This window comes from Pteropus vampyrus, unplaced genomic scaffold (assembly GCF_000151845.1).
Source record: "Pteropus vampyrus isolate Shadow unplaced genomic scaffold, Pvam_2.0 Scaffold153, whole genome shotgun sequence".
Taxonomy (NCBI): domain Eukaryota; kingdom Metazoa; phylum Chordata; class Mammalia; order Chiroptera; family Pteropodidae; genus Pteropus; species Pteropus vampyrus.
This window is the reverse complement of record NW_011888934.1, coordinates 1703321-1715082: the sequence shown is the minus strand read 5'-3', so window position 1 is coordinate 1715082 and position 11762 is coordinate 1703321. Positions and strand designations below refer to the sequence as shown.

Here is an 11762-nt window from a genome sequence, read left to right as displayed (position 1 = left end):
GTGTTCAATTCCCACTTGGGGTGGTTTTTTGCTCTGGAAGAAGAGGTAGTACTATCAAAAGGCTCCAGATGGAACTGGATGACTACCAGTTGATTGAACCTTGTGTTCACTCTGCTTTAACTTTGTAAGGTAAAAAAGCATTGACAGAAAGAAAACACTGCCTGCCGCCTCTGACTGGTGGATGGTAGTGGTGATTGAGCTGGAGGGAGAGCTGCATGGCGCTGCTTGATGCTTGTTGCCCTTGGGGAGAAAGAAATCTCACAGAGCCTTTTTTTTTTTCCCCCAGTTCTGCCTTTAGGTTTCTTCTCTGGCAACTTAAGTGAATAATATGTAATATTTTTTTGCAAATTTAGCACAGACAAGCTTGAAGGAATTTTAGAGGCGTTTCCTTGGCAGCTCATCCAGTTAATTTCAGAGCTCTTTGGGGCCTAGAAAAGAATTTTAAGCTTAGAGAAAAGTTTTTGAACTTGTTGATTTTAAAACTGGAAGTATATAAAATGATGTTAGTAGAGAGCTGTGTTAGTTTAAATTGTTATTTTTGGTGTTTTCCGATTTAGGCTCTAGTTTTTGTTTTATGGTAGTATTAAGTAAAACTGTTCTTAGAATTAAGATTGAATTCTGAGGAAGATTGAGCAGAAGAACTGAAATGACAGGAGAATTCCTGATTGTTGAAATGGCAAGGCATGTCAGTGACTCAAATATTAGGTTGTTGTCACTACTGTGTTTGCTCTCAGTTCCATCTAGCCTCCTCTCTGCATGCTCTGCTTTTTATTTGCAGTTGGGTAAAGCTTTATACAGGATGTTCTGATGGTTAAATTTAATAGCTTTTTAAGTATCTTCCGCTCATTCTGTTTTTATCTTTTAGTTCCATATGTTATTAACTTGGAAATTCTTTCTTTCCCTAACTTCTATAATTTTCTTTTTGGTGGGGGGATGGAGAACAGGAAATGAGTTGTCTATTACAGAGGAAACTTGATTTCAGAAAATGGGGTAGGTTTTTATTGTCCTTTCAGATTTAACTCTTGTCTCCATCTCCTCCTATAATCTCTGTCTAGATAGTAAGTTATGAACTAGTGTTTGAGCTCAGTGAAAGTGTTTCATCTAGACTGAGTGTGAGAAGCAGTGGAGAGCCTTTATTTTTAGAGTTCAGGTTTAACCTGGTGTGTGTTTGGTTGCCTTTTTTTTTAATACCTTTAAAAACTTGGCTGTCATTACCTTGATTTTTCCCCCACTACTTCTGTTGAATTAAGACTGAATCTTCTTTCACCATATAAAGACTCTTGAATTAAGAATTTGCTTGTTTTGTTAGTATTTTGCTCTTCTCTAGGTCTGAATTATTATAAAAATGTATTGTCCTAGTATGTGTCCTAATGCTCTTAGCCTTGAGTTTGTCACCTTCCAGCAGACACTTATAAAATTTCTCTCTATGCTTTTATGTTGTCATAATACCTTGAGAGTTAAGGGATATTGGAAAATATAAGTTATTAAGTATTATAATAACAGTCAAAGATATTAATATTAATGAAATGCACATCTTTTAAAGTAAAAAAATTAAAATCCATGTAATAAGGGTTCACTTTAAAAGTGGACTTGTGAGATTTATGACTCAGTCAACCCATATGAATAATTAGAGAATTATTTTAACATCAGCACTGCTGATCTAATACGCTTATTTAATTCATTACAATTTTCAAAATAAAACTATTCTTATTTATTTGAATGGGTAGAGTAATTCAAGCCCTTAAGTATTTTCTTGGGACATGGTATCTGAATTAAACTTTCAGCTAAATTTTTTCATCTCTCTTTTTGCGGAGCACCTTTAATTTTATTGAATGTGATCTAGTCTAATGGCCTATGTGCCTGCTTCTGTAAGCCTTTATGCATTTTTAAAGGAACCATTTAAATCAGCACTTGAGTTGCATTTAAGGCATTTGCTGGTTGCACTATCACAGTTTCCTTTTGGAAGAAACTGGTATCAATTCTCCTGAATCATTTTTTTCTCTCTTAGAGGACAGATGATACCATCTAATTGGATAAGGGGGTAAGTTGATGATCTTGTTGTGGTTTAACTTCGAAGCAGATCTTGGCACTTTGGAGTGGTTTTGAGAACCATTATTTTTAGAGTTCAAAGTTTTATTTTCTTACCCATTAAATCTCTCTTTATATTTTTATTTCTGACTTGAATTTACATTTTCCCTTATTTATGGGCCCTCCCATAGTCTGTCAGCTAAATTTTTTGGCAACTAGGGAGGTACTTTTTTATTCTCTACTTAGAAATACCTAGCTTCGAAATGGGAATACTCTACCTAATATATGGTTCCATTCAAAATACTGCCTAGTTATACGCTGAGTTGTATTCCTAATGATAGAAAAATGTTTGTACATGTATCCGTAGTACATATATTTTTTGTAAATTATACACACATGGGCTTTTGCTATTACATTTATTAGCTCATAAACCTTGATCAAACATAGAAGATAAAGATCGGGTAAAGATAAACTATATCAAATGTTTTGCTAATAATCATGCTGTCTGGCTTTATATTTTATTTACCCAATATCTTAGTTGTTAATACTATACCTTTAAAGTAAGAGTCATAAAATTATCTTAATTTTGAACTTCTTGTCTGACTTCATGTGAGATGTGTTGGATTATCTTGTGTCTAACCTCATAATGAAGTTTGTACTAGGAGCAGAAGAAATAATCAACTCTCCCTTTTCTTATTTACGTGGGTTTCTCTTACTGGTGTTATCATCTGTTGATGATGATGATGATGATGATTATGATGATTTTTCAGGAATCTTTTTGAAGTTACTTCTCCTTTGAGGGATTACTTTAAAGCTAGGTTTACCTATTAATCCTCCAAATCCCCGTAACGTATTATTTGTAAAGTAGATAATGTCCAAGCTAAAGAACAGGTTGAGAGTGTCTCACTGTCCCTTTGAGGACTTCTCAGCCTTCTTTCAGGAAAGTATGTGATGCATAGAGAGTGAATTGAGGGCACTGGATGCAATGCATTTATTAAATATGAGTAAAGGAAACTTAAAAAATCTTTAAAAATCCATATGTAATAGACACTTTAATATTTACTTGCCATACTGCAATACCTCATCATGCATAATTCCCCCCTCATCCTATAGTTCATTCAAGAGGCTATTAACTTGGTCTCCATTAAAAATTTGGTTCCATTTTTAAATGAGTACACATAAAATTGAACTCTGGACAGCCCCAGCAGAGATGAACAATTCTGGAGAGTGAGCATGATCCTTGTGTCTGAGCTAACTGCCTCGTGTACAGTTTTCCAGCTGCTAGACTTGGGGTTTATGGTGCTCACATGGAGCCCCCACTGTCTTCCACCAGCTTCCATGAGAAACACAGGTGTGTGGCACTGAGAGAGCAGGGAGAACTGCTAGGCCCACCTTCATGCAGGCAGTAGTTTTCAGCATCACCTAGGTCCTGTTTCTTAAGTCTTATGCTCCACTTCCTCCCTGTACTCCTTGTTGATGGGGGAGGTGGGAGAGAAAAAGAGGAAAAGGGAGAAGTAGAGGCAGAGGCAGATAACTTGGCTTAAGTTCCAAAAAAATGAATTTTTCCTAAAATAGGTACTAAGTGAAGAAATCAATGAGGATCATGTCATTGCTTATGATTTCATAGGTAAGAAAATATGAGACCCACTGAGAGGTCCTCAGAGATCCTAGTATAAAAGTCCTGGGCCTCCTGCCTGGAAATTCCTGGGATGGATAGTGGGGAATGAATTATCTCTCCCCCAATGCATGTGAGCAGTTTTGGTTTCCACCGTCTGGAAAACACTGAAAACTTGTGTAGGAGGTTCTATCTCTGTACATTTGGTTGGTGTCTAAGCTGCTGGTGGCGGAGTGTCCCTACCTGTGCCCAGTTAATGCACAGAGATAATCTAACCCTATTTTGAATAAGTCGATAAGGTCACCTCTGCATCTGGACCTTTCAGCACTTTGGAAGGAGACCTCAATATACTATTCAGTTCTATAGGTATTCTATGCTACATGCATTCTATATTGTTCATTTCAGCAATTTAATGAAATTTTCTGTATCAGTTTACTTTATGGTTGGTGATTTAAATTGTGTGCATCTTTATTTCTGGTATTTGTGGCCTTTTGGAGTATAAAGATATGGCATCTTTGACTATACTCATCACCTCTGCAGAAAACAAAGCCCTCCCACCTGTGTTCTCTTTCCACACGTGTGCTTTCTCCCTTGCATGTGCAAACAGGCTCCTTGACCAGCCCTCCTGCTAGTTTTCATGCTGGGTTAAGTAGTTAAGGATAATGTTCGTAACCTTATTGCTTTTATTCCGTCAGCAGAGAGGCATTGTAAACCGTGGTGATCCAGGCCTGTGCTCCATGCTCAGTAGTGCAGTGAGGGTGAATGTGTCCCTGCTCCTGAGAGGGTAGTGGGACAGGATGGACACATAGATGAGGATCTTTTGTCATTGTGATTTGTTGTTTCCTTACACTTTGCATTACTTCGGCTCTGTTCTTTCCGTTTTTACAAAGCACACAAAATGCCTTGGGATGATTGAGAGCAGGAATGTGTGAGAATCTTTTTCCAATTCTGAAAGATAAGAAAAAGATGTGGGGTTTTTTTGGTTTTTTTTTTTTTTTTTGGCTTTTATAAAACTAGAAGGAGTTGCTTTCTCATGTTCGCTTTAGCTTCATTTGAGGCCACAGGTTAGACAAATAAGGTGGAGGCATTTTTCAAACTTTCTTTTCATGGATATTAAAAGAGAGAAAAAATTGTTTCAGTCACCCAGGGTCTTATTTGGAGAGTGTGGAACATCGTGGCTGTTGAGGCTGGTTGTATGAGCAAGGTATTAAGTTATGCCCACCTCTAAACACATGCAGTTAGTTGGTATGCATGGTGGAAATTTGGAGCATCAGATTGGCCTTTGAAACTGATAAAGCAGGAAGAATCATGTACTATAAAATCAATTTAATTTTTGAAATAGGAAAAGGTATAGAGAGTTTTAAAGAGGACTCACCTATCTCAATACTTTTTAAAAGTTTTAGGAGAAGCTACAGTTGGTTTGTTTGTTTCTACCTGGCTTCTTAGGCTATGAGTAGGGCTACACTTGTAGCATAGTCAAAATGAGCATCAGGCTCCGGGGCTGAGCTCCCTTTGTTGCTCACTGGAGCAGTGAGTCTGTTGTCATTCTTTCTCTGACTCTTAGCTGAACACACAGATGCGGGAGGTTTAGCTGAGGTTCTTTTAACTTGTAATAACACCACTCTGATTCTAAGATATCAAAGTCCTTCCAAGTATGGAGGTTGAAGGGAAGTTTATGGAATTCTGTAAACTGCAGAGTTCGAATATTGGTGCCACCATTTACTAGCGCTGGGGTCTTGGGCAAGTCACTTAATCTGTGTTCCTTAATATACACAGGAACCAATAGAGTTATGAGAATTAAAAGTAATACAGCGTCTATGTAGGTGCATGTGGAGCACTTAGAACTTGCCTGGAAAAAGATGAGAGCCCAAATGTTAACTATTCCAGAACCTCTAAATTTCTTCCCTGCAGGGTTTCCTTAGATGACCCTGCATTGCACTGACCCTTGTAGAGATAAACTGTATCCATCGGAAATGCTAGTGTCTTGTGGCAGTGCGTACCCATTCTCTCAGGAATGTGAAAAGCCCCAATTTTTGAGACTTCACATACAATAAATATACACATATCCCCTTGGAAGATGGCAGTAAAAAGCCCAGCTTTCTTGATCATCAAGGGGAAAAATTAAAAACTGAAGTTTGCTAAATATGTGTTTTGCAGGTTGGACAATCTGCTCAATATGGCTTATGGAGTAAAGAGGTAATGATAGAGGTTCATGATACTCATAATCCTATCCCATAAGTGATTAGTCTCTTTGATTTTGGGAGCGGCACCCTTCATAAGTTTGTTTTGAGTTTTCTTTTGCATGTACAACCTGGCGAGAAGCTGCATTTTGAAGCACAGTTGACTCAAGGAATATTTTTATATCACTGGATGCCACCTGGTCTTTTACAACTCATTGTTTATTTTATGTTGCATTGTGACATTATAGCATGTTTACCTATGTGTTGCACCCCTCTTCCTAGTCCTGCTTAAATTCATGAGGGCAGTTCTAAACATGTGTATTTCTTTTTTTGCTATTTTGGATAATATTTTTCAATACAACATATAATGACCATTTCATAACTTATTAATACCTGGATAGTATAGCATGTCACTGCAGGCCATACACAGACTTTGGCTGAAACATCAAATAGTTGTATGTGTCTGTTGGGGGAGGGGAGTTATTAAAATTCTTGAGATGGTAAAGGGAAAAGAAAAAAGTCCATTGCTGTAACCAATCTCTGTTTCTCTCTCTCTTTGTGTGTGTGTGTGTGTGCGTGTGCGTGCGTGCGTGTTCGTGTTCATGTTCCCTATTTTGTTTAGTAGGTTTTCTCCAATGACCATTGATGGAATGACCAGTTTGGCTGGAATTAATATCCCAGGGCACCCAGGAACAGGGTGGTGTATTTTTGTGTACAACCTGGCTCCTGACGCAGATGAGAGTATCCTGTGGCAAATGTTTGGGCCTTTTGGAGCTGTCACCAACGTGAAGGTCATCCGTGACTTTAACACCAATAAATGCAAAGGTTTTGGATTTGTGACTATGACAAACTATGATGAGGCCGCCATGGCAATAGCTAGCCTCAATGGATACCGTCTGGGAGACAGAGTACTGCAGGTGTCCTTTAAGACCAACAAAACGCACAAAGCCTAATGAGCTCTTGTCCTCAGTCCATTTATATATGAAACTATACAACAAAGGCAAGTTAAGAGAAACTTTATACATTAGTAAATGTCTTTGTAAGTCAGTGTTGAGATGGGGATAAAACGACTACTTAGCATCCTAAGAAATATGTGAGATTTTTTATTGCTAGTATTTGAATTAAAACTTCTTAAATATCTTTTATGTTTGAATATGGACAAGAGGTACAGGGTTTTTACCTGTCACATTGCATTCTATTGCCTTCTTTGAAGAAGGTGGACCTTTTAAAGTGTTTCAGCTAAGGGAAGACATTTCTTTTCTTTTTACATAACTGCCTTGAACCTGTGAGTAAATGTTGAGGCTTTGTGTTGTAATTCTTCAGTTGGTTGTGTCTTCCCCCCTCCCTTTTTTTCTTTTTCTGATTAGCTTTGTGTTTCGTTTACATTTAAAGCATTGCTGTTATGTCTAAGAAAAGTATTTTGAAGTTTACATTTTTATTTATGAAGTTAAAAACAGTATTTATTTTATAATTATGATTTGGGTTGGGGAAGGGGGGGGCTACATTATAAACGCTTATTGTAAGAATACTGGAGAACTTTTCGTAAAGCAGTACCTTGCCAAAGAGATAAGAGCCTCTTTGATGTGGGTTTAAAAAAAGCATCTATTTTTATAAAAAAGAAAATTTGGAGAAACTTTTTACTGGTCCTGGAACAAATATTTTGACTTGAATACTTTGAGAAATCTCTTCATATGACACCTAGTGAGCTTTTAAAATTTACCAGGAAATTTGCAGCGGTTGGAAAATTTAGAAAGATTTATGATGTAGAAAATACTTTTGAGATCTTTGTATGAAAGGAATAGAATCAATGGGGGAAAACACTGCTGGTTTCGTTTTTGTAATCACCAGTGGAGCGTCTGATCATCCTGGTTATTATGTGATAGGTGGCTCACATTGATTTGTGATTTTGAAACAAATAAAAAAAATTTACAAAAGAATATATAAGAGCAGGCAAGAAATTTAAATTACCAAGAGATGGGGGAAAAAATCTGTTCTTCCTAAAGAAATCCCTTCAGATAGAGCTCACGGTGTTTAGTGATGTACTTGCAGTATTGTTTGAAGAATTGTTTTGTCTTAAGGAAAAAAGATGTTGCACATGATTTGTACTGCAGCAAATCAGCAAAAGTGATCTGAGTTGGATATATTTGAAGGTATTTTGGAAGTTACGTTCAAGGCTAACACCTGAGCTTTGTGTAATGTAAATAAGACCTTGTGTTTATGAACCTTTCAGCTAATTTGATTTTTTTCCCCTTACATGCCAAGTGATGTTCAGGTTTTGAATGTTTTTGTATCAGTTTTTTCCTTTGTAAATGGCATTAACATTGTTACTTGAGGTCTTGCTTAATCACTTTTGTTGTCCTGAGGACTTGAATTTACAGTGCATCAGATTTGTTGCTAATTTTGTCTGTAGATAGTCTAGCTTCAGCTGTTTATGGTGATGGCTACATTTTCGTTTATAAATATGTTTGTGGTAAAAAAAAAATGAGTATAACCATAGGTTTTGAACAAATTTCCTTACATTTTTCATACAAAAATCATAAATATCTGTATGCTATTGAAATTTAACTTTGTATGATGCTTAAACCACTATTTGGGGGAAATAATAAAATAAGTCTTTACCATGTATGAAAGAAATTTTAAAAATACAAAATATTTTCTGATTAGCATCTAGCTTATAATAAATTTTCAAAAAAGCTGAAGGCAAAAATGCCTTCATCAGGATGCACTGAGAACTATATAGTTACGTCCTGCTTTTTGTATAAACTGAGATGCTCACATGCTTCCCCTTAGAACAGGCAATGTGCTATGCATAACATAGTTGTACATTATCTTTGCAGTTGCGTTGTTTTATTTTTTATTATTTAAAATTGTAGTTATAAAATTTTTCAGTATAGTACAGTACATATACTGTGAGGCGCGTGCTAAAGTGAAAAAGCGAGTTTTCATGCTGACCCACTCAATGCTATTCAGAAATCAATTGGCTTAGCACTTTCTCATATCCTTAGGTGCATTTAGATTGTCAGAGTTAACCTGCGTTTAAAAAAAAAAAGACAAAAAAACAAAAAAACAAGATACATGTATATACTTAAAAAAAATAAGGTTTCCCTCAGGGGAAAACAGCAGCTACATGCTTCTTTCCTATACTACTGTAGCAAACAAAGGCATTGATGAGAGGGCATGCAAATTGTGCTTCACTTTACAGTGTTTATCAGAGCACTTAATAAAATGTAAGGCTGGTATTTATTTGAAGTTGTACAGTATGACTTAATTCACATCTGTTGGAATAGAAAATATATTCTGTTGAGTATTTAAGAGGCTGTACATGTTTTCTTTTGTGTTTGGATTCTTTGTACTTTTTCATGTTCAGTACATCAATAAACAAAGTTGAAGGGAAAGAACAGTGTGGTGAGTAGGTCTTTATACACATTTTGGGGGCTCCTGTGCTCAGTCTAATGAACTGGCTCTCTCGAGCTTTATAAAGTAGAAAGCAGTGTTATCTAAAGTAAGAATTCCAAAGGCATGTTAATTGAAGTAGAATGTGCAAAGAAACCTTTTTGAATGACACCTAATTAGTTAGTTTTCAAATATTACTTGATTAACAATTTTTATAGGAATATGTGCTTTTATTGGCTGGTTGTAAGGTTGGGGTAATTGGATGCTAACATCATTCTGTAGCTCTAATTTAATAACTATCTTTTCTTTTTTCTTACAAATGGGAGTTGTCCTCACACATTTACTCGAGCTAAAGAAAAACCAAATATAAGGAAGGTAACTTATTCTGCTTCCACTGGCAAGATTTAATTCATTAACTGTTGGTGTGTAAAATTTATATTTGTTGCCCAAGAGCTGGATTGTCAAGAAACTGTTCTCTAAAATCGGAAGCTCAGTTTTCATCAGGTCAGGGTTGATGTGAGTAGCACATGTGTACAAATCATGAATTGTGCCAACCTCGTGTTTCACATACGTATTCAGTTCTTGTAACACATCTCTAACAGATCCGTAGAGGGAGAAAAATATTTCTTACTGATCTTTTATGCAAACATTCTATTTCTCTAGAACTTCAAAAGTAAAATTGAAATACTTTTTTTTTTTTTATGAAGTATACTAGGCTTCTTTTTATTTAATTGTATCTGTCAGCTTTTCTTGCAAAAAATTGTCCTGAATTCACAACTTAGTAGTCAAGAGCGTAGATGAGTGACAAGACGATTCTTTTTCTTCCAACATGCAATTAATCTCAAATCTCCATGCTCCCTTTTTTATTATATGAATTTGATACTCTAATTTTGTGATGTTGGAACATTCTCCCCTCACCTTTCTCTTCTTGCATGCTTATCATTATTTTGACTTGGTTGCATGTCAGCAGTTCTCTTATATTTGAGTAGATAGTGGAAAACTTCTAAGTAAAAGGAGGTTTGTGAAACTACCGGTGTACTTTAGGAGAAATATTTTTTTTCCTTAGAATCCTTTCTCACCTTAAGCTTGCAAATCATCTAGGGTATCACAATTCATTGTTAGAGTAGCAAACATAAATTTTTAATCTGAACATCATTTTACATTATTTTAATCTTATTTGAGGAAAAGTGTTAGCAATTTAACCCTCCTGTTTTTTTTGTTTTTGTTTTTTTAATAGATTGCAAAGTCTTATTCTTCATAAGAGGATCAAAAAATGTAGTGGAAACTTGTAACTCCCTATTCAAAGGATTACCTAGAAATAAGAAAACGTGTATATTTTAACAATAAGTGTGTTGAAATTTTAATATACTTCCAGAACAATATGCATATACCTTTTATTGGATGGAAGATACAAAAAAAAAAAAAGAAGTGATGGTTTTGATCCTTTATGCCTATGTGACCATATTGGAACCTCAGTGACTAAAACAAATATTGCTAACATCACAACAAAATTTAATTTAATTTAGTTTTTTTACACCTATAGCACCCAATCTTCCTAGGTGGTCTCCCATCCAAGTACTAACCAGGCCTGACCCTGCTCAGCTTCTGAGATCAGACGGGATCGGGTGTGTTCAGGGTGGCATGGCCGTAGACTAATTTTTTTTTTGAAGAACACTTATAGCTTCAGTTATTGCAGCAGATGGCTCATTTTTCTCTACTGTCCTTTGTTTTCTTTCCCTGAAAATTCCCCAAAGTGGGCTCAATTCCCTTCAAGTTGGAGGAATTAAAACATCTACACCATTAATACAAACAGCCTGTTTGACGTAGGGCCACTGAAATTAACCTTTCCAGAATTCTGGTTCATAGAAATAGAAGAATATTTATTATTTACAGGTTTACTGTTGTTCATTACTATACTGTGCCTTGAGTCTGTAAGCAAGATGTGGCTCTTAATCTTCTTGGAAACTGTTACGTTAAGAGGGAGGACAGACAAGCCACCAGGCCATGACTACAGTCCTAAGTGCTGTGAGAATCCAGAAGCAGGTGTCAAGCTAACTTGCTGTAGTTTTTATAAACCCAGTTACAACTTGCAAAAATAAACCTGCTCTGCCTTTCTTACAGATTCTGCTTTTTCTTTTTTGGAATGATTATTAGCTCATTTGTGTAAGTTTCAATCTGACATCAGTATCGTTTAGTTTAGTGAATTTTTAAGATGCTCTTATATTTTAAGATGTCCAAATCCTTCCTAAAGCAAAATAAGTTTTATACAATAAGACACTGTCTCTCTGCATAGTTGGGTTGATGTAGGGACTTGGATGTACTTTATCTCTCTAAACATAAAATATGTGGAATGACAATTAGCAAAGCACTAATATAGTAAAATACCCTGAATTTTAAAGGCATGCCGACTGGCTTTATTCTACTCTGAATAAAAGTCTTAGGGTCTCGAACTCAGTGTTAACATTACTTTTAGTTTTAATAACTAAAGATGTAGGTTAAGATGTAGTAGTTGATACTAACCCCCCAAAATACTCATGGATGTTATG

General features: G+C 35.9%; 1 protein-coding gene and 1 pseudogene across 29 annotated transcripts in view; one reads left to right on the top strand and one right to left on the bottom strand.

The window, feature by feature from the left end:
• The window catches only part of ELAVL2 (ELAV like RNA binding protein 2), a 151353-nt gene extending 142098 nt beyond the window's left edge, over positions 1 to 9255 (top strand). For 13 of the 29 annotated variants that reach the window (XM_023536334.1, XM_023536330.1, XM_023536325.1 and 10 more), the window contains 2 exons: positions 5801 to 5839; positions 6449 to 9255. In XM_023536334.1, coding sequence (XP_023392102.1) covers positions 5801 to 5839; positions 6449 to 6776 — 367 coding nt within the window. In that variant the 3' untranslated portion in view covers positions 6777 to 9255. Of the gene's footprint in view, positions 1 to 5800; positions 5840 to 6445 lie in introns of all 29 variants that reach the window. The other 16 variants (XM_023536328.1, XM_023536340.1, XM_023536336.1 and 13 more) reach the window with 4 other exon arrangements.
• Positions 9256 to 10750: 1495 nt separating this feature from the next.
• On the bottom strand, positions 10751 to 10869 carry LOC111745383 (annotated as a pseudogene).
• Positions 10870 to 11762: the final 893 nt, after the last annotated feature.